At 49.8% G+C, this 23445-nt stretch overlaps 1 protein-coding gene across 2 annotated transcripts in view; it reads right to left on the reverse strand.

Moving 5' to 3' along the window:
• The window catches only part of Eefsec (eukaryotic elongation factor, selenocysteine-tRNA specific), a 197792-nt gene that overhangs the window by 21854 nt on the left and 152493 nt on the right, over window positions 1-23445 (reverse strand). For both annotated transcript variants that reach the window (XM_051154874.1, XM_051154875.1), the window contains 2 exons: window positions 15684-16343; window positions 2303-2459 (listed from right to left, as the gene is read on the reverse strand). In XM_051154874.1, coding sequence (XP_051010831.1) covers window positions 2303-2459; window positions 15684-16343 — 817 coding nt within the window. The remainder of the gene's footprint in view (window positions 1-2302; window positions 2460-15683; window positions 16344-23445) is intronic.

Here is a 23445-nt window from a genome sequence, read left to right on the forward strand (position 1 = left end):
TGTTCTGGCAGTCTTGAGAAACCTTCTAAACCCCAGACTCAGTGAGGGGCCTTGATGTGAGATGTCACATATACCATACACCTTCCCACCCAGCATAACATGGTTAGTGGCATGCAGACATTGAGGATGTCTAACCATGGTCTGTCTTCACACCTGTTGTAGGCTGACCAAGTGTATACAAAGGGGGAGGGGGAGAAAGGGGGAGAGAAAAAGGGGAGGAAGGGACGGAGGGGGGAGGGGGGAGAGAGGGAGAGAGAGAGAGAGAGAGGGAGAGAGAGAGAGAGAGAGAGAGAGAGAGAGAGAGAGAGAGAGAGAGAGAGAGAGAGAGAGAGAGCACGCTAGTGCCAGACCTCTCAGCTTGAGACTGCTGGAGATAGCTTTTAAAGAGACCAGTTACAATGAGATTGTTAATGTTATTTCTAATAACATATGACTTGTGTCTACAAACAATTAAGACAGATACACAGAGAGACGGCTATGTGAAGACACAAAGAAAAAGGACGTTTGTAAACCAAGGAGAGACTAGCCTTGCCCACTCTGATCTTGGATTTCCAGCCTCCAGCCTTCCAGAGCTGTGAACAGTTCAACCAGTGATGCCGTGGAACTCTTGTGGTGCCAGATGACAAGTTCACTATCCACTGTAAGCTCCATGACCACTGAGTCATCTCAGTTGTATTCACTTTGGTAGTCCTAGCGCCTGGCACAGGCTGACACAGTGGGGACTCAAAAGCTCTGCAGAGCAGATGGAGAATGGCTGTGAATTCTTTGAGTGTAGGTACCATGTTTTAGTAGAGATGTGTGCCCAGCTCGTATGCAGCTGGCTATACAAGACAGTGGTCCTTACCTCTGCTGTGGGCATACCTGCTGCTTCCTAGCCTTAAACAGAGAGGCACAGAGAAACAGGTCTCTTGTGACGTCTACCTTCTCCCCCCCCCCCCCCCGCTCCCGAGACAGTTTCTCTGTGTAACCTTGGCTGTCCTGGACTCTCTTTGTAGACCAGGCTGGTCTCAAACTCACAGTGATCCACCTGCCTCTGCCTCCTGAGTGCTGGGATTAAAGGCGTGTGCCACCATGCCCAGCTGATTGCTACCTTTTTTTTGCAAGAGAGCAATGCTATAGGTGGTCCTCTGGGTCCCCTAGCTTTACCCAAGGAGTGACTAAGGAGCCTTACTTCCTGGACTGAGTCATGGATGATCTAGACAAGAAATTGCAAACCAAGGTGACGATGGCCTTGTTTACCTTATCCAAACCTCCCTTCATTTCTATTCTCATTTTCCAACCCAGGGTCCTGGAGCCACAGAGGACTATGAGTCTGCGACATCAGAGATGGTTCCCTGTCAATATTTCAACTTTGCTCAGCTGAAAACTGCCATAATCCAAAGTGTATAGGGGTAAAAAATTGGGGATAATAGTGCATTACTACAAACAGGCCCCTCCTGTGCCATAAAGAACTATGCACAAGTCCTAGCTACAACCTGTGCACTACTTGTCCAGCCCCGCTGAGTATCCCACCAGTGACCTCCTGCCCTTGCATACTCAGCACAACACCTCAGACATGCAGCCCTCACAACACCGTCCCACCCAGACCTCTCACACTCAGCACCTCAAACACGGAGCACATCCCCACCTCACATGTCCGTTACTCCCACAACAGCACATCCCCACCTCACGCCTCCATCACTCCCACAACAGCACATCCCCACCTCAGATGGCTGTACCTACCACACCCAGCTCATTTTCAACTCAAGTCCTCACACATCTTGAATATCCCAGCTCAAGCCTGTGTGCTTCTCTTGCACTGGGTCTGGATATTATGCTTACTCTGTCCTCTCCATGGCAACTTGCACACCCAAGCATTGGTCTGATACACAGTCAGCTTCAATAAAATGCAGTTTGTGTAGATACATACATGACCCAAGGGATGACTACATGAAAGAAACACAGGATGCACTTCCAGAAGGAGGTGCACACCCTGACCCAGCCATATATATGGCCCTGAGCCTGACGGTCTCTGCAATTTGCTTGAACTGACTGAGCACCATGGTGCTGTGCCAGCCCTGGCAGGCTTGCCCTTCCCCTCCTCCTTTGAGCACTCTGTAAGATCAATACTTACTTCACAAGGAAACTGAGGTGTATCCCAAATATTAAACAGTGGGATAAAATTCAACTCTGACCCTGCCCCTGTCCAGACCCCTTTCAGGACCCATGCCTGCTGCTTAGCCAGAGGCCAAGGCTAGCAGTGCTGTCCTGACTGCTCAGGCCCTTCATCTTTCCCACACTGCAGGGATGCAGCTGCACTCACCAGGAATGTGGATCTTGAACTTGCCACTCTGGCCGAAGGCGCTGTCGATGGTGCCCTGCTCTCCTGTGGACAGCTGCACCTTGAGCCCCACGAAGAGCTGGATGTTGGTCTCCTTTTTGAACAGGGAGCGTCCAATCACACTGTAGTCATCCATTACCTGCCCCACACAGGAGAGGAGCCATTAGTAGTGCACGGTGAGAGCTGACTCTGGGGTGAACTGCTGTGGCCACCTCATACGTAATGACGTATAGAGAGGAGGGAGAAGGTCTGAGCTATCGACTACAGTCACCGTACTCCCCTAACACAGGCACTAAGAAGGGTCAACACGCATGATCAACATGGCAGCTCATGGGCCCCATGCTAAAGCCACGATACAAGTCTGCCAGGGTCAGAGGACCAGAGGTGGCCTGAGTCACAGTCCCTGCATCAGCTACCCTCTGCCCTCAGAAGCTTCTGTGACTCTGTGGAGTACCTGGCTTTAGTTCCCCACCTAGCAGAGTCCCTAAGGAGCAGCACTGACTTGCCATCCTGCCTTACCCACATGCCTTGGTTGAAGCTTTTCTCTGCTCACTGTGTTGTACTCACTCCCCTCTCTCAGCCAGCCATCTGCCCTCTATGATGCCCAGGCAGGATTCCTTATTGTCCCTGGCCCCTTCCTTCAAGGCTCACATCTCTGCGGGGGACCTCAGCTGGCCCCTCACCTCTTTGTGAGTACTCAAGCTGAGAAGAGGCACATGTGAGTGAAGTTGTTGGTTCGGGGTAGCCTGAATGGATTCTACTGTGAGCTGTCTTTTCCCATACGTCCCTGAACCCAGCCTGGCTGTATCTATACCCACCCTGCCAGAGTCTTGTCAATAGGGAGTGGCATATCCTCCTCTACCTGGCTGGTTCATGTCCTCAACAACCCACTCTGCAGATGCTGCACTTAGCCACTAAGTCAGACCCTATCATAAGAAGTGCGCCTTGTGCTGGAGAGATGGCTCAGTGGATAAGAGACTGGCTGCTCTTCCAGAGGTCCTGAGTTCAATTCCCAGCAACCACATGGTGACTCACAACCATCTATAATGTGATCTATGTGCTCTTCTAGTGTGCAGGTGTGCATGTAGGAAGAACACTGTATACATAATAAATAAATAAATCTTAAAAAAAAAAAGAAGAAGAATTTTCCTTCATTATGGAAACTGCTATGGAAAATGCACTCACAGACCTCTCAGCCATGCATGCTGCTGATAGGAAAATGCCCTTTAGATATGCCTGTCCAGGTGGGAAATGACAGCACACAGCCTACCCACTATCAGTGTCTGGTAGCAGAGGCCTTGGAGTAATCCAAAGTCCCAGCTTGGGTGCAGAAAAAATGGTGCATGGCTCCCACTGGCCACACTGTGACCACATAGAGGGAAAGGTATGAAGGACACAGGGTGCTGGGTGGACATGGACAGAACTGGGTATAGCAGGGATACATGGAATCATGAGAAGCTGCTGCTGCAGGGCATAGAGTACTGGAGAACTTTTCACTATAATTGTTCCTATGTTCTGACTTTTGAAATGAAGAAATGTTCAAAATTTAAAATAAAATTTAAAATAAATAGGGAAGTATTTGTCTTTCACTCTCAACAGTCAAGCCTATTCAAATACAAGGCAATTTTTTTCCTGCCACTTTTAGTGGCTGTCCCCTTCTGAGGTGCACACCCTGGGCCATTGGGGCTGTCTCCTGCTATGATGAAAAAACATCTCACTGCTATTAAAGATGCCTGGATCTGGCCAAGCACCCTAGATGAATTGTTTTGAAAAGTAGAAACTGTCTCATTTACCCTAAAAACCTTTTGGGAAAACATATCCTACTCTCCTTGATTCATAGCCGTAGATAAAAGGCACCGCGTTTCTTCCCTCCTGGTGATTGATGAATTGGAGACAAACAATGATAAGAATTACAATCTCCACTTGTGCAGCCCCTGTAACTCGCAAGCCTCTTTCCCACTCAGCAACTCCTCCTTTCCCTCTGAGATGGCTCCAGCATGCTCCCCCTGGGCAGCCCTGCTCGTGGAGGGCGGGTCTGTCTAGCCGGCCCGAGGCAGCACTGCCAGCCTTCTGCTTACTGGCATCCAGAAGTTCCACTGATCAGATTTTATGAAAGCTGTGCCTTACTGCCTAGGCTAGACATCTCCAATTATAAGTGGCTTCATAGAAGTCCATTCCCACAACCATGGAAGGGTCACTGTGCAGAACTGGGCTCCCTGCTCAAGAGGGCAGGATCCACTACTGCTCACCTTTGCAGCCCAGCCCAGCATGATCTGCATATTTAGTTAACTGGCCTAGTGGCACCAGCTTGAGCAGTCCATCCATGTCCCCATGACTGAAAGTGTTCAAGTCATGATCAGGCCTTGTTGCCATGGGCTATCATGTCTCCTCTGGGCCTCCCCACTCCTCTTCACCTTCATCCTACCTAAGGGAGAGTCTGATTTGAGGAGCAGCACACAGGGATCCATCCCAGGCTGCCAGGCCCTCTGCAGAGCCTATGTAAAACCTAAGCCAGCAGTCAGCATGATGTAGCTCCCTTCCAAAATGAAGCAGTAGCTAGAGTGCTGCCCAGGATGCTGAGGCTCACTGGGGACAAATACATCTGAGACTCAGACTCCCTTCAGCATCACTATGTCCAAGAAATAAGAAAGGTGGTCCTTGGACCAAGAGCTCATAGCTTACTTTGAAAGCATCTTTAAAAAGCAATATCAGTAGGGTACAGTGGCACATGCTTGTGATTCCAGCTCTCAGAAAGTTGAGGCACGAGGATAATAATGTGTTCAGAGAGAATCTGGGGTACTTAGAAAGCTCAAGGACAGCCCAGGCTATATACTACTAGTAAGACCCTGTCTTTAAACACAATGAAAGTTCATTACTGGAACCAAACCAGTAACATTCTATCCATTCTTCCCATAAGGGCCTGCACCATTCCCAAGTACCTAGAGTGCAGTATCAAGGCAGACACCTAGCTGACGTCTGTGGGTGTGCACGGCCAGCCAGAATAGGCCTAGATGGGATCTTGGGCCTCGGTAACCTGCAGCCTTCACTGAGTCCTTCCTGACTTTCACCTTGTCTGTTTGCCCTCAGATTACAACTTGGCCTTATCCACACATTCACTACTTAAATCAGAGAAGAGTCATTTCCCATGTGGGTCCCGCCCTCCACAGTAGTGCTCCTCACCTGTGCCACTCACATGGGGTCTTTCATTATTAACAGTCTCATTGCAGCCCACCTGCCACACAATCATACACACACACTGCAATAAAACACTTCTAAGTGTAGACAGGTACACACACCTGTGAGACATTTGCCACCATCAGGCAAAGCTTTAATATCTGTCACCTACAGCCTCCCCAGGTCCCTCTGACATGCCTCTCCCACCCTCTTCCTCTTCCCTACCCACCTAGTTTCCACTCTGCCCCCTGTTTCAGGTAGCCTTCCCTACTCCCAGAATTGAGGTGGAACCTACATTCTGAGCTTGGCTACACTGTCTTAAACCGCAATAGCCTGTCTATTTAATCCTGAAGAGGATTAAGTCTCTCAAGGAAAGGGGTTCTTTTTTCTTTTGGTAAGCACGTGTTCAGAGATGACGGGGGAAGCACAGGCATCCATGCACGGAACTGAGGGGGAAAGAAGGGGTGGGAAGCTGGGTAGCTCTTCACTTCTTGGGGACATGTGATAAGTCCAGGGGGACAGTACTTGTGTATGAGAGGACCCACTACTAGCACTGGGCATGTCTCTTTTTTCCCTTCTTCAGAAGAGAGCAGGGCAGATCCCAGCCTAGACGCTGCCTACCCAATGCTGCAGCTTGGTGCCAGAGCTAGATTTCCAGTGAGCCTGCAGCCTGGGCTTCCTGGACAGAGCTGGGTGGCAGGCACGCTATCCTTCAGAAGAGTCCTTACTGCTCCGTCTCTCACCTTAGTTATAAATGTTGTAAGTCAAATGCTACAAAGACAGCAGAGCTTCCCTTTTGCCCTAAACCGGGTCCTTGCCAAAGGGCAGAGTAATTCTAGTAACATCAGGACAATGTCAAAAGGCTTCAGAGCTTTCATGTCGCAGAAGTCCCTGAAATTAGTTTGGTGCTACCTAAACAAGGCGGAAAGTGAAGGTCCAGGGCTTCACACTTGCTTCATTCTCCTCTGGCCGGCCAGTGGTGGACAGTCAGTCCTGCGGAGCTGCTGGCATGTGAAGCCCTGTTCATGGACCTTCATTACCACACTATTTTTGTTGGTCTGTCTGTTTTTGAGGCAGGGCCTCTCTATGTAGCCCTGGCTGTCCTGGAGCTCACTATGTAGACTAGGCTGCCTTCAAACTCAGAGACCCCAAGTGCCTCAGCCTCTTGAGTGTTGGGATTAAAGGCGAGCACCACCATGCCCAGCACCACACTACTATTTTAAGTATCCAGGTTAAAGTACAGAGCCAGCGGGCTTTTTGTAGCCTTCTCAGCAGAGGCTACAGGGCTCCATTTTGCTGGCTGGCTGTTCTGCTATGGCAAGAGCAGCAGCTAAAAGAATTTAAAATCTAAAGGAAGTGTCTCTGTCATTCCTACTTTCTTGTTTTATGGCTTGGCCAGAAGGTATACTAACACAAAGTAGTTTCACTGTGTCCTCCATTAACCTCTGTGCTTTCATTTCCAAGTATAGGTTAGGCTCAGGAAGGGTGGGGATGGAAGAGCCCCCAGGTTCCTGTGCATTCCCTGGATCCTGGTGGTTCTGTCTTCTTAAAGCTCCTACTATCACTTTACATACTTGGGCGAGTGGTCACTGCATTGTGTCAGACCTACACAGGAGACTGAGGGTGACCTAGGGTGGCATTATGAATGTGGCTACTCCTGGGGACGGTGCTGGGGAGTAGAGGAGGCATCAATCCCATTTTACCACAGGTTGTCAGGTGCGTGCCCCTCCTGATACTCAGAGCCCAAGTGAGGGCTGTTCTGTCTACTCCTCACAGACCTAAGGGGTAGGGAAGATGTCACCACAGTGAATGAGTTCAGCATGGCTTTCTCTGGTGTCTGGATTCCCCTGTCTGACTCAGTCGTTTTGGAGGCCCAGCCCAGGGGTGCTGAACAGCCTCAAACCTGCTTGCCTTAGCTCAGGGAAAACCCTGTGAGTAGAGGAGACAGTCCCTATGGTCAGGGACTCTACTTCCCACAAGTGGTCTAGAGGAAGGAGGTAAGGAGAGAAGGTGGAGCTGGCAACCTGGTAGTATCTGCAGCCCAGTGCCCCCACAGGCTACCCAGTTTAGCTGCCCATGGTGTGGCACCCTATCCAGATATAGAATACATCAAAGAAGCCCAGTGGTCCAAATCACAGACTCTTGCTGTGAGAGGAGACTACAGAGGGCAGACACCAGCACACTGCAAGGAGAGCCCTGCCAGAGCAGTTGGAGGGCTTGCATTCTGAATCAATCACCAATGTCAAACTGAAGGCAATGCCTGTGGGGTTTGCTGGTGGCCCTGTTCCTGGGGACAATGCTGAACACAGGCCAGCGGTCACAATAGCTCAAGTGGGGACTTTCACTGCTTGCATGAGTAATTTGCTTCATCTACCCGCCTGTGGTTGCTGGAGGGACCAAGCTCCCTTAGCAGTTACAGCTGTGCATCCAAGTCCAGCTCTTGCTGCCAGGCCAGGAGAGTCCCCATTGTCCCCAGCTTTTGAGAAGGGACTTGGCTGCTGGTGCACATAATTATGTCATTACATGTGTCTCTCTTCCAGGGCTTAGTTCCCAGGATGAGGCTTGGGAATTGCGCAAGTTCTGAAGCTTCAACTAGTTCACCGTGCAGGAAGGGAAGTCACTGTGAGGAGAACTGAGCTAGGCTCCCCACTATAGAGAAGAGGGAGGGCCCTGTGCTCCCAGAAGGGAAATGGTTTTAGTCGCTTGAGTTCTAACCCTGTCTCTTATAGCATCATGGCCTAAGGCAGGGACTTCTCCGAACCTCAGTATTTTCATGACATAGGTTGTTTGGATTAGGACACTGATACTGGCCAGAACACCAAGACCTGATGGCAGAATGACTATTAGAACAGACCCTGCATTAGTGGATGTCACACTGACGTGGGGGATGGAGGAACATGTGGTGATCTAACACATCCAGAAACCTGCGATGCAGTGAGCAGGACTTCTGGACAGGACCCACACTCAATATTCACAGCCAGCAGAGTACCCCAGTTTCTACCTCTCCCTTCCACTCTGGACAGTATCCTGGGAGAGCAGCAGTCACAGGAGGAGGAAGCCCCTCTACTATTGAGGTGACACCTCTTCCAGTTCACCTGAAGTCACTGACACTGACAACCATAATGCTGTGCCCTTTGTGCATCACCAGAAAACCCTGTCCTCTTCCTCCTCCCCACCAGCTTGGCCTGGTGGAGAAGCAGAGGGCCCAGGGCAACCTGTGGGATGGGGCTGTTTCTTGCCTCACCTGGTCCAGCCAATTTACCCTGCTGTGCCTCAGGCTCTGCTTCTGAAACACAAGACACAGCTCCCTGCTTCTCAAGGGATAAGACAAGGCTCCTGACACTGAAGTCTGTGAGCAACGAGCTATTTCACCACAAGCCCTGTGTAAACTTTGGGAAAATAAGTTAGCCTGAGACGGTCTCATACTCCAGAGGCTCAAAATCTGAGGCCTGGGGTGGGGCTGGGATGTGCCTCACAGCAGGCTACTGACTGGGATAGTTGCCCTACATCTCTGCTCACCACAGGCTCTCCTGCTCGTAAGGTTGCCTCCCTCAGGTCAGGCCTCCTTCCTCCCTGAGCATTCTTTACCTGTTCTGTATGTGCAGCCATCACCTGAGTCCCCCCTGGGTAAAGCATTTGCTGGGGCTAAAGAGGTCCTAAGTGATGGCCAGCTGTCCTCCACAGAGAAAAGAGGAGGGGTATGTTATGGAGCACTGACTACGGCAGCCACTTGGCCCTTCTCACATGTAGTCTCAGCTCTCCACCACAGCACTCCTACATGAGTTGGGTCTGAGAAGTGACATGTCACAGCCAGCTCAGTCCTAGTTTCCAGAGCTGGCTTTTGACCATGTCCTGCTACCTCACCCTACATCTTTGTCAGAACATGAATGCAGTCTTCAAAGCTGTTCATCAGTGAAGCTGGGCTCCAGCTATCACACAAGCCAGGAGAGAGGCTGGGTTATGGTCAGGTTAGAGCATGAGGGCCTTTGAAGTGGACCTTCTTAAGGTCTGCCTCCTGGGACCATCTGTTCAAAGGGTCCACAGCCTCTAATCTGTTGGCTGGGTGCCTGTGGGCAAGAACATGACAGAGTGAATGGCCAGGAAGCAGCTTCCTCCAGGGGTTAGGGTGCTACAGTTGCCCTGCATAGGACCCCCGGGCCTGGGCTGTCCCTGCTCATAAAGAAGCAGGTAGTAGGCTCCTTGGGGCCCTGAGCAGGCTTAACAAACCATCAGCAGAGGAGCTAAGTAGAGCCAGGAGCCCGAGGCAGTGCTGGTCAGACTTCAAAGCTGGCCAGTGCTCCTGGTGGCGTCTGTATGTTTACACTTGGTTGGGTCCATGCCTAAGGCTCCTGAAGTCCAGCCTGAGGCCTTTCTGATTGGCGCCATAGGGCCAGACCTGCAGTAGCCAGTAAGCCTGGTTTGATCTTCCCCCCTCCATAGAGGGGGCAGCTTCTTGCCACTACTCAGCTTGGGCCCAGGGATGTGTGCCATGAACAATGTGCATGTGAGCTATGGTCATGATGCACGGGGCCTAACAAGGGCCACCTTGTGGCTGGCAAAGCACCAGCACTTTCCACGTTTGTTTATCTACTTGCCACACCCTGGGGCCCACTTTAGTGCTGTGCACAGCACTGCCTGGTTCTATAAAGGTTCTAGATCTAAAGAGATTATGCAGTAAGAGCTGGCAGGACCTTTCTCCCATGTACCATTATGTGTGTGGGCTGCCAGGTGTTGAGGACCACAGTGAGGTGGGCAGAGATGGGTGCTGGAAGACACAGGGCAGTGTCCCTGACAACAGTTAGGGTGTGCTAGGCATGCAGGCAGTTGCTGCTGGGCACCAAGTCTCACCACCTGCCTCACCTCTTGCTTGATGACAAGGAAAGCAGAACGCTATGGAGGAGAAATGTAGCTCCATGGAGCAGGTAACTGTCAGACCTGGGAGTTCTTATGATCCAGATAAACCTGGTCAGGAAGCCTCGAGTGACAGGATGTGGCAGAGAGAGGGTTGCTGCAGCCTCCACAGGTCAGCTTCTGTAGGTTTAGCTCTGAGGTGATTCCAGCACTGGGAACCAAAGCCAGTTTGTTTTGAAGCCCACCCAATCCTCGGTTCCAAGAAGAGGCCCTGACTCTGACTGGCTGTGGCTGGCTGGCCTCGCTCCTCCAGTGGCTTCAGCACTGGTCGGTCTTGTGTTACAGAAGCAGTTGCTAGACTGGGAACTCCCATGTCCTTCCATGTCTGGCCAGTGGCTCTTTACTCAGCTGCTCAAGACACAGCTCAAAGGCCCCACTCCTCTGTGCTTCCCCCATCTTAGGTAGAATTCTGTTCCTCCTTTTCTGCCTCTCAGTTTTGTCCTTGTTGGCTCACAGGAAGACCCATTTTTCTGGCCTCTGGCCTACAGCAGTTGTGTCTAAATCTGTATACACTAGTAGCTTGTTGAGGACAGGGTCCACTGGTTCTGCTCAGCTTTGACATGCCTTTGGAACTCATAATTTCTTCCACATCTTTTTAAATTTATTTTTAATTTTATTCTAAGCCGGGCGTGGTGGCGCACGCCTTTAATCCCAGCACTTGGGAGGCAGAGGCAGGCGGATCGCTGTGAGTTCGAGGCCAGCCTGGTCTACAAAGTGAGTCCAGGATGGCCAAGGCTACATAGAGAAACCCTGTCTTGAAAAACAAAAACAAAACAAAACAAAAAAATTTTATTCTATGTACATTGGTCTGAAAATGTCAGAATCCCTGGAACTGGAATTACAGACAGTTGTGAGCTGCCATGTGGGTGCTGGGAATTGAACTCAGGTCCTTTGGAAAAGCAGACAGTCCTCTTATCCACTGAGCCATCTCACTAGGCCCTTCTTCTACATCTTTACAAATCCATACTAGTATGTACCTAACACTTTTCTTAACATATGTCCTAAGGGAAGCTGGGCGTTCCATCTGTAAATCCACAGCCCCACCTCCCCGAATTCCTGTTGGGTTTTACTTTTAATGTGACTGGACCTGGTCTATAACTGTGCCTTTGTTACTGCATGCGGCTCCTCGTGGTTTCACAGCTGTGGCTGCCCCTCATCTGTTAAAGGTAACTGTCCACTCATGTGGTCTTTCTGCTTAGTCTTTCTGCATCTTTTATTCTTTACTTTTGCTTCTTAGGCACAGCATGTCAGAAGAGCGTGTGTTTTAACCCAGTCTATTAGTCTGTCTTTATAGCTGGCATTTATTTAGTATAGCAAACACTTCTTAATTTTGTCCTCCATTTCACTGTCATCATTTCTTAGCATTATTCTTGTTTTTCTTATTTGTATTGGTTTATCAAGTTCTCTCCAGTTTTCCTTCTGTGAATAAGCACCTCTTCCAACTCTTCCATTCCATTCATTCTCTGTGTTCAAGTCTGACTCATGTTTTGTATTTTCCTTTCCAACAGTGCACCCTTAAATGATCCCCACACTTCCCAGGTGCTAGTCTACTGTCAGATAGGCCAACCTGTGGAGCATCTCCAGGGAGCTTCCAGCCCTTCAGATTTCCCCTTCTTCTCTTCCTGAGTGACACTCCAGATGCCTGTACCTCTGTGAGCCTCTACCCTATGGTCCAGTTCCCGGGCTGTGGAACAAGCAGATCTGGTCAGCTTTAGCTATGACCAGGATTCTCTCACAAGAAGATCGTGCCTCAGCAAGAGCTGTTTACCACTTAGATCAGGAACAGCAAACTGGCCAGAGGTTCAGGCTCTGCCTGGACTTGTTTTTAGATGGCTTCTGAGTTAAGAACAGCTGTCCATCTAATAAGATGAAAAACTTTTTTGGGGGGGGAAGGTTTGAGACAGGATTTCACTGTGTAATAGTTTTGGCTGTCCTGGAACTCTTTGTAGACCAGGCTGGCCTCAAACTCTTAACAATCCTCCTGCCTCTACCTCCTGAGTGCTGAGATTAAAGGCATGTGCCACCATGCCCAGTCTTGAAAAACAATTTTAAAAGACTATTTCACCTCCCACACTCACGTAGAGATTTGTTTATTTATTTATTTATTTTTCGAGACAGGTTTGCAAAGTTTCTTAACCTTTCAATTTTTTTTTTTTTTTTTTTTTTCGAGACAGGGTTTCTCTACGTTAGCCTTGACTGTCCTGAACTTGCTTTATAGACCAGGCTGGCCTTGAACTCACAGCGATCCACCTGCCTCTGCCTCCAGAGTGCTGGGATTACAGGTGTGCGCCACCACGCCCAGGTCAACCTTTCACTTTCTATCTTGTACTCTTTGGAAGAAACTCGTGTACAATCCATGCTTGAATGGAGAATAACATTTCATCTAAATTTTGCAAACTTTTCTATGTGGTCCTGACTGGCCTGGAACTTGGTATGTAGAGCAGACTGGGCTAGAACTCACTGAGATTCTCTTGTTTCTGCCTTGCTAGTCATTTCTGTTAGCAGTGCAGACCTCTCATGTGAAAAAAAAAGACAAGTGGGTTTCAAACGGTTCGCCAGGGAAGCTCCACGCAATATGGAACATCATTTCATTGAGCGCCATTGGCAAAGCCTTGTGCTTGGTATTATTTATATTAACTTAACATAACCTGACATAACATTCCTAACTCACAGAAAAACAGTAATTAGAAAAATAAGAAAATTTAAAATAGTATGTTTCATCATTGTAGACACAAAATAATGGGAAATGGGAAATAAAATAATTAAAAATGGGAAAGTTTCTGGGTGACTCATTTGTTAGCCAAGCAAGGAAAGCCATTTACCAAAGGTAAGTTAATTAAATTGTGTTTGATTGCACCCGCTGAAAAAAAGCATCCATAGAAAATGAGCTTATTTAAGATGGCTAGGGTTCAAGCTGGGCCCACGAAACCACTTACTCTGAGGAATGCCATGTGTTCAGGCATATCTACAGGTACCTGACCCGTGCAGCACAGCACGGCAGAGACTGTGTGCTCTGGAGTCAGCACCTCCTGGGTGCTGAGTGCTGCCTGAAGACCTCGGCTAACACTATTTTGGACCGTGTTACTATTTCAGCCTCAGCCTTTCCTATGAGGATGATCTTAGGCCACTCTCTGTGTACTCGTGTACTCAAGGCTGGCATGAACGCAGGAACTTGGTAAAGCTGACTGTAAGAGATGACACCTTTATAGGAAGAAGAAAGAGAAGGCTAAAGGGTCCATACTCAGATGGAAAGTGTGCACTCACACACGTCTGAAAGTGGGGCCTCTTTTCACTAGCAACTTAGGACATCTCAGGTACCTGAGCCAACTGAGTGTTCATAGGACAGGGCAAGTGTACTGAGTCTGCCCAGCATTGTAGAGGCTGGCGTGAAGATCTGCCTAGTGTATTAGATTTAACCTTTGCAAGATGACCTGACCACCCAGAAGTTTCTTTGGCAGAGGCACACTTAGGGATGTTTGCAGTCAGTCAGCACAGCTAAGGATGGGGGCTCAGGACTCTTTTTTTTTTTTTTTTTTTTTGCCTTGCAAAGACCACCTATGTGCACAAGCTCCACTCTTTTAAGCCAGCGTGCTTATCACTGCCCACTGCTGTGGACAAGAGAGTCCAGCTTCTTCAGCTGCTCAACATGGACCTCCCCTCTCCAGAAACCTTTCATGCCTCCATCCTTGGACTGGGCTATAGCAATGGTCCCCGAGTACTTTGGCTTCTAGCAGCTACAAAGTTCTATAGCTCTCTAGAATGCATATGGCTATTGTTGGATTGTCCAGCCTTCAATCTTGTAAGCCAATCCAACAAATTCTCCTCACACATACCTTTTCCCTCCCTATCCCTCTGGGTTCAATTTCCTTAGAGAAATTGCCTAACATAGCTACCCCTCAGAACAACCTTGCTGGTCACTTGGGAACTGTGCTATTTCTGGCTTCACCTGATGAGAACCAGTTCTCAAATGTGAAGGTACACGCTCCATGCCTGTGAGGTCTAGGCTGTACATTTAGATAAATGTACCTACACAGACCAAATAGCCATTGCGGATAGCTGGAGAAGCCTGTGGCTCTCAGGGCTGCCTATGTAGGGACTACCCTCTCTATGGTCTGATGTCTCCTGGACTAAGTATGAAAAGGTTGGTGGCATTGGGCTGCCTCAGACTAGTGGTAGGACCCAGAATAGTGTGTCTCCAGACCCCTTCTGTTATTCTCGGGAGGCCTGGGTCACTTTACTGTGCCTCCCTGCTCCTCACTAGTGCCTCCCAGTTCTCTAAGGAAATGACAGGCCCGAGGGAGAACAATTAGACCTGGAGCCATACCAAGAAGACATTATTCTCCGATAGATGCTTTACTACAGAATAATTACACCCCATAATGCTGCTAATAAATCAAGCTAGATGACGAGTGACGCCCACTGTATCTATCACCCCATCTGCAGAAGCATCTCTGTTGTGCTGAGGTGGATGGAGCTCACCCAGGCCAAGGTCCTGAGCTGTGGCTCTGGATGGAACAGGAGAGGCAGGAAGACAGAAAGCTGTAGTGAATACTATGGATTAGAAAGAGACAGTCCCAGGAGTGTGTGTGTGTATGCCCCAGGTGTGGACTCCACAGGGTCAGGCCTTGTACTAGCAGCTGTACAAGATGGGGAGGAGCTGCCTTTGTGCTGATCTGGTGGGAGCCCAGCTACATCCTGGGACCACACACAGTGACCAAACTCTGTGGTATAGCCAGAGGGCCAGGCTGAAAAGACAGTGAGGCCTAGATTCCCATGCAACAAAAAGATGTGCCAGTACTTTAGGAAAGGTACCATTTATGCAGATGCCAGTGACAGGCCCATGTCCAGTTATAGTGACCCCAAAGTGCCCAGCTAGCCAGTGACTTTTCTGTTGTTGTTGTTTTTCTTTTCTCTTTTCTCTTCTTGTTCCTTGTATCTCTGAGCCCACTAGCCCTTTCCTACCCTGTAGGTGAGTGGACCACGCCTGTCTCAGGTACTCCCACTGGTCATGAGAACCTGGGCTGGGCATGGCAGGGTCCAGTTGTATGGAACACAGGACTTAGCAAAGCCAGAAAGCCTTGGGAGAGGCCAGTCTGCTAACCTAGAGGGTATGACTATAGTCCACCTCTATGAAGACATGACGGAGAGGACTCGAGTTGCCTTGTACCCTGGCCTTAACTACCCAGCCTGAAACCTGAGGACATGTGACTCTGGTCCCAGCCCAGACTGTGGGCTAGTACTGAACAGGGTGAGGAAGAGGCCCAAGGGCTGTGCTTACCCGCTCCACAAGGCCATGCTTATGCTTCAGCTTGTAAACCCTCAGTGTTGGCAGGAAGCTCTCTGTGTAGTTCTTGTCCTCCAGGCCTTGCAGCAAGACCCCGTGGAAGGCCAGCCGGCATGTGTTGCTATGAATGTCAGCATCCAGCCTGGAGCCAATTACCAAGCAGAGTCGGGGGCAGGTGACTGGCTTCTCAAACTCTACCAGGGCCCACTGCTGCCGGGGGCAGGGACCCCCTGGGGTGTGGCCCGCTTTCCTGTCTGCCTCATCGCCATCTTCTGTGGCTGTGGGCATGGAGTCCTTGCACAAGTACTGCTCTTGGAAGAGGTATTCTCGGGAGAGGTCGAAGGAATCGAGGATGGGCTCCAGGTCAAAGTTGTCAGGGGCAGGGCTGAAAAACAGCATGCGGCCCATGACTGTCTCATGGCCCACTGTGATATGGAACTTGGCCTTGGTCTGCAGGGGGCCCCGGAAGTAAGGGATCTTTTCCACAGAGATGAGGGCTGCATGAATGGTGTGCAGAGACTCCGGTGCACATACCAGCCCACGCTCCAACAGCTTGGGGTCAAACTGGGTGACACAGATGCCCAGTCGGTCTCCTTGCATGGCAGAGGTGACGGGTGTGTGGAACATCTGCATGGACTTCACTTTCTTCACCACCTGGTCAGAAGCAGAGAGAGAGCATGTGAAACTAGAAGCCTTGAAGTTGGGGCTAGGGTGATTCTGCTCCTGAGCCCCTAATACCCACCTAACCTCCGTCCTGGTGGAGGTCCAGGCAGATAGCAGAAGGGAGGCTGGGGCTCAGTTAAATCTTTTGGGGCAAAAACAAAACAAAACAACACAACAACAACAAAGCAACAAAACAAAAACAAACAAATAAAAAAACAACCCAGCACCCCGAAGAGCCAAGGCCTAGGATGCCAGGCTAGACCACTTTCCAACTCTAGTCCCTGTTGCAGCACAGGATCAGTGGTCACGTCAGGCCCCTCTGTCCTCTGCTTCACCTCAGCTCTACATCCTTCAGCTTCTTTTTCATCAGCCATTCCAGCACATTCTAGCCCTCTCCAGGGTCTTGACTCCCAGCCCCTCAGCCTACGAGAGTGTCATGTGTTTTGAAGGCTCGGGTTAGATGCCAGGAGACGGAGTCTGTGCCTGAGGGTAGGACTTGCCCCTGATTTCTGAGTGGCCTGCTCCTCTGCCTTTCCTCACTCGTAACGCCCTACTGTCTAGCTTGTGTCTGCCTGCCAAGGCTGTGGGCTCTCTGCAAAGGGTCTTCCTTCAGCTAGACCACATGCTCCCTGTACCTACTATGCACCAGCCTCTGTTCCAGGAGAAGGGCCAGGGCTAGCCCTGTTTTAAAGAACTCAATATCTAGAAACAGGAAAAATGATCTCTACAGGACACATACCTATTTTTATTTTTTGGTTTTTCGAGACAGGGTTTCTCTGCATAGCCTCACTTGGTAGACCAGGCTGGCCTCGAACTCACAGTGATCCACCTGCCTCTGCCTCCCAAGTGCTGGGATTAAAGGTGTGCACCACTATGCTCGGCTATTAATGTTATTTTATATAACATAAACTAATATATAAAAATGTATGCCGATATTGACTGAAACACAATTCTATAATGTAGGTACATGAGACAGGAGAAACATGACAGGGCCTAGGGTGGGGCAGGCTCTGCTTCTGCACAGGCAGGAGGAAGAGTCCTGCAGGGGCAGCCCCTGAGCTGAGGCCTAGGAAGATCCAGAGCAAGATAGCTCTAGGCAGAGGCACAGAGGGCCAGGCCCAGAGATGGAGCCACTTGTGAGGCTAAGCAGTCAATAAAGAGTCAGGAGGGTGGTTCCAGGCCAGAGGTCAAGGCCTAGGCGCCATGTATATCACATGGGACTGCCTGGAGTCACCCGAAGGGGCAATGTGATCTTATCTCAGTTTCTGAAAGGTAACACTGACTCCACACAGAGCAGGCTTCTGTAGTCACAGTCTGCAAATCAGGAGCAGACACAGCAGAGCCCAAGATGTTGGGCATTCCTCCTATGATCCTCCAGTGAGGGCCATCAAATACTTGCTGCTGAACAAAGTAGAGTACACGGAACCCATCAGAAAACCCAGCAAGAGGGAGCAATGAACCTGGATTTTTATGATTCAGCCACAGGCATCCCTGTCACTGGGGCTGCAGGTGGGCATCCACACTTTTTCTCCTGGACAGAGGGCGAATGCTGTGCTGGTGGCACTCTGGCCCATAGCCTTTCACCAGAGTATCAAACTCAAGTGTTTGTTTAAAGATCATTAACTCCCCACCCACAGGGTCAGAGGGCAGAGAAAGTGAGAAGCGGTGTCAAAAGCTCTAGCCAGATCAATCAAAGGGAAATGCAAGCCTTCTCTGAGGTGGCCAGGGAGGCAGCAGCAATGGGGGGGTGGAGTCCTGGAGACTATAAACTAGCAGAGCACCTACCCTACAGATCGCAGGAGGAAAGTGTGTCACAGCTTCACCTGGGCTCAGTCTTATGCCTTATGCCTTTCACTCCCTTTTCCCCAGCTCTCAGCAACAGAAAGGGCCTTTAGTCAACTGAGGGTCCCTTTACATGGGTAGGCTGCCACAGTCCTCAGCCCCTCAGCTCCCTGGTAAGGCCCCTGCAGCACTCCTCCTCCTCCTATGCCTGTACCTGCTCTGCAGAAGGCGGGGGCCCCCAGTCTTCAGGGAAACTCTTCATACAGCACAGCCTTCGCACCCCTTTCAGCTGTAAGCTACAGCTAGAAGGCTCTGGAATGAGCCTTCGCACACAGTGTTTCTGAATGTCCCTGCACTTTGCCAGGGTTACCCTTCTGCTTAGGTTTCTTCCTTTTGACAAGCTCTTGGTTTCCTGACCCTAGCACCCAGGGCACTCTGGGAAGGGTTTCTCTACATGCACTCGAAGCAAAGCTACACACTCTGATCCATTCCTGCTTTACACGGCAATTGCCATTTTCGCAAGGTGGGCTTAACTCTCAAGGCAGTGAGCACCCACCTGTAAACTGATCAACAATTTCCCTTCCAGAACTCCAGTGTCACCAGTCCTTGATTTTTACTGTGCACTTCCTGTAAGCATACTGCATGCCTTGGTGCAGGGACCCACTATCTGGAATTTGGTGTCCAGCATTCCCTCTCCTTTTCCACACATGTGTGACTGTGTGAGGCTTACAACTCACCCAATAGTAGTTGCTGATCACACTGCTCTGTGTGAGTGGCTGGGCTTTTTGAAGGAGTGCACGGTACATAGGTTACTGAGAAGCCCGGGTGGGGTAAGCACCTGCAGGTCAATGGCTGGGGACTGCCTGCCATAGCCTCACACTTAGCCTGAGCAGGGCTCCTGTTCACCCTCTTCTGAAGTGCTGGCACTTCTTCTGAGCTGCTCCTCTTAAAGGGTCTGACCAGGTGGGTTCTCAAGGGCTCGGACCCCAGCGCAGGACTCCAGGGTCTCAGGAATGAGGGTGCCGTCCTGCTAGTCACTGACATACACTTCGACTGTCAGGGTGTGAGTCTTGCTGCTGGAGAGCTTTCTAGTCTGGCATTACCTGACTTCTTAGCCTTTGCCTGTCAAATGTGGCGGTTTCCATTTCTGATTCAGAGCTATGGGCTATACTCTGGGTCCTACAGCCTCAGTGCCAGCACGGCGACAGCCCCCACAGGCTCACATGCACCCAGCCCACGTGAGGAGGCGGCCTGCCCTTTTGCAGCCACATCACAGCTGGTAAAGTATCTGGCTGGGATTCTAGACCCATCTAGGTTTGCCTGGAGCTTCTTCACAGGGATGGCTGGGGGCTTGCTGCTCCCACCCAGTGCCAGGCGGGCTTCCCTCACCGCATGCTCTCCTTTCAACGAGCTCATGTTCTCAGGACTGAAATAATAAAGAATGCCTTGCGAGGGCAGAAGAGCAGAGAGGCAAATAACTGAAGATCAAGATTCCAAGGGCTGAGACAGGAAATTGTGAAGCAGATAAAGATGGGGACAGGCGGCCTGCCACTACTTTGGCTCTTTCAGGCACATGGAGACAGTACCACCAGTCGTCAGTGAGTTTGCATTCCACCCAGGGAGGCTAAGAACAGAGGGCTGACCTAGACACTAGCTGAACAGAAACAGGCTTTCCTTCCATTCATTCATTTTCTAGTTTTGTGAGACTACCCACTCGCTTGAGAATCACCAACCGTTCCTCACATAATGCAGACTGACTGAGCCAGCGCATGTCTATCACTCAACATGTCTGCTACATATCTTCCACATGTGAGTCCAGGCCCAGGAACCTGGGCAAGAAACCAAGAGCATTGGGTCTATCAGCTCTGCTACCTGGAAATGAGAATAACAGCTAAATCTTCAACTAATGAATGTTAATTACCTGTCACCAGTGTGAAAGGGGAGGTGCAGTGAGAGAAAAGGAAGGAGGCCTCAGGAGAGTCAACCAGCATCCCTAGGAAGGGAGCACAGAGCTGGGACTAGGAGGAAGAACCATGCATAGAGGACTCAGCAGTTGGGGCAGAGAAAACCTAAGGTCCCAGCAACCTGGTCCTTTGAGAAGCTGGAAGTGGGCAGGCTGCTGGGGGTTGAGTTGGGGCATAATGCTGCAGACAAAGCTAAGCCACCTCTACCATGTAAGAGGGACAAACAGGTGATGAGATTGGGATGATGCCTTTGAGTTTATTTTCTGAGTCAGGGTTGTTATACAGACCAGGCTGGCCTTGAACCCTAGGACTTCTTGCCTTAGCCTTTTACGCACAAAGTTATGGATGTGCCAATCATGCCCAGCTTGTGTATCTTTAAAGGAGCGCTTTGGCTACAGAGTGGGAAACAGATGGAGGAGAAATGAAGCAGGACAGAGGGAACCTGGCCAAGGAGGATCTTCAGAGGTCGTTACACTTTCGGTGTTACTGTATTTTTGAGATGGGGTCTCATGCCCTGAACTCCTGACGCTCTTGCTTCCATCTCCCAAGATTATAGGCATGTGCCATCGTGTCTAGCTTCAGAACGCATGTTAGGATGAGGAGGTCGTGGGGACAAGGACAGGTTTCAGGTCTTCAGCAAAAGGCCTGTCTTGTGTTCGGTAGGGACGGAGGGTCTGAGGTCAGGAAAGGTCTCAGTAGCACACAGCCAATGGCTTAGAAGTAGACTCCTAGAGAGTGGCCAATGTTAGATGACCAAGTCCCATCCCATCCCACCCCACCCATCATCTCGAATGGCCTGGCTTCAACAAAACTTGAAAGCTCCTTAGGCTTCATTGTCTCAAAATGGTAGCTCTATATTCCAGACCTCGGATGGAATGTATGCGCTACTTCCTGCTCACTGTGTTCATAAAACTAAACCCGTCCCCCAAGAACAATAGCTTTGCCTTCTAGGTGGGCCCAGCAGAGCCTTGTCATGGTCCCCACTATGGCTGGCCCTGCTCTGGTTCTCTGGTGAGCAGTCAGAATGGCACAGAAGAAGTCATAGGCCTTGGATACTGCTGTGCTCTGGCCTCAGCCCTGCTGAGGAGAGAAGGTGCAGACTCAGGGAGAACGCGGAGGGAGGAGGAATACATCAGGCAGACAAACAGTTTTCTAAAACTCAAGTTTGTGCTTGCTAAGCACTTTGGTCCTTTCTGACTAACAAAGAGGTTTTACCATCATCTGGGTCACTTATTCTACATAAAAACCTACAAGGCAGGTCAATATTTTTACATTCAATTTTATGGATGAAGAAACAGAGGTTTGTGGTGTCTCCAAGGTCACAAGGAAAATAGACTGAGTCGGGACAATAAACACCAAGGCTGCAAGGCAGGCCTGACACTCACAGTCTCATCTCTTAAGCAGCTGAGCAGAAACGGAAGCCCAGGGCACTGGAGCTGAGCACACACCACCATCCCTGCCAAGCTGCTGCGGTGCTGGCCCACAGGTGGCTACACATTCTAAGTGACCATGATGTCCACATAGCATAAGCAGACAAAGTGTGGTGATCCTACCCACCACAGCTTGCTCAGCCCCTTGCCAAGGCCTTCTTGCAGGTGAGGAAAGAGCTGGGAAAGACTTGCCCCTGAAAGCCTCAGTAGTACTAGCAGCCACAGCCAGGCCTGCCTCCCGGCACACTCTTAGTCTGAGCCACCTTGCTGCTGCCCTGGCAAAGGGTGCCAACACCCTCACGCAAACTAAGCCCTTGGGTGGGTTTCCCAGCTGCACTGCCCCAGCACCCAGTTTGCACTGCAGATTCACTTTGCTACCTTCGTGGAAGAGAGGACATGTACAGTCTGCTGCCTGACACACTTTCTCCAGCCTCTCAAGTGTTTGCAACCTAGTTTTCTGAAGGTTGTACCTTATGCCACTATCTGGAACAACTGGTAGTCTCCCGCTACTTGTTTTTTCTTTTTCTATTAGATAGAACAATGACCTTGAACTTCTGATTCTCCTGCCTTACCTCCTAAGTACCAGGAGTACAAGTGTGACATCACATCTGGTTCACGTGGTGTCGAGGCTCAAACGCAGGGCCTCGTGAACACTAGGCAAGCACTCTACCAACTGAGCTGTACCCCTCTTGGGTGTCAACCTGACTCCATCTGCAATTAACTACAATCCAAGTAGCTGGGTACATGCATGAGGGATTTTCTTAATTAAATCATTGGAAGTAGAAAGACTCGCCTTTAATTCTGATCTTTTGAGGTGGGAAAATATACCTTTAGTCTGGGCCACACCTTCTGGTGGCAGCCTATATAAAGGGCATGGAAGAAGGAAGCTTCGGCTCTTTGCCTGATTGCCCTTGCTGTTGCTGGCAAGTTCATTCCTTCATTGGCACTAGAGCCTACTTCTTCAGAATCCCCAAATATACTGAATAGCAGCTAAGACATTCAGCTTTGTGGACTGAGCAACTACTAGATTCCTGGACCTTCCCATTGGTAGACAGTCATTGTTGGGCTAACTGGACCACAGCATGTAAGCCACAAATAAATAAATAAATAAATAAATAAACATATATACGTAATATAAAATATACTTATTTAATTTATTCTATCAGTTCTGTCTCTCTGGAGAACCCTGACTAGTATACCCCTAGTTCTCTGCTGCACTATTTTTCAGAGGGACAGTCCAGAAAGTTCACTGTCTGCTGGTGTGCAGATAGAACTGCAGATGTGCTCATGCAACCCTCATGGCGGAGGATTCCAGCTTGCTAATTGTCACTACAGAGAGCAGGAAATTGAGGCCTGCCAACGTTAGACACTAACCCCAGATCTAGGTGTGAGATGATGGCATACAGAGGGCTTCAAGAAAATGCAACAGGGAGGGAGGGCCCTGGCAGCAGCACCTTGCCAGGTGAGTCCAACTTAGTGCTTCAGGCCTCCAGTGTTCTGCACAGTTCACAGGTGCTTGTGAAGCTGACAGGCTGAGCTGAACAGACTGTGACATAAAGTAGTTCCTGGAGTTGGCGTACCAGCTATGGAGACACTGCACTAACACTACCCAACTTTACTGTTAATGAGCCTGTGCCCTGGCTGAGGTCAGTACTGCAAGCTTTGCTGTGACTTAATAAAATGTAAATCGGGGCAGAAAAGAGACACACGGGTCTGACGCTAATGAGCTTACAACAGCAGGATCAGTTACTTCAATTCAAAGAGGTTCAGACTAGAGGGTAAAAATGAAATAAGCTTTTAAAGATCAGCCTAGGTTGGGCTCCATCAGACCTAACCAATTTTGTTTAATAAGGTTTCAATTTGGCTGCTCTTATTTCTCCCTCTTCTTCGAGCAAGGCTGTGTTCAGATAAGACATT

This window comes from Acomys russatus, chromosome 13 (assembly GCF_903995435.1).
Source record: "Acomys russatus chromosome 13, mAcoRus1.1, whole genome shotgun sequence".
Taxonomy (NCBI): domain Eukaryota; kingdom Metazoa; phylum Chordata; class Mammalia; order Rodentia; family Muridae; genus Acomys; species Acomys russatus.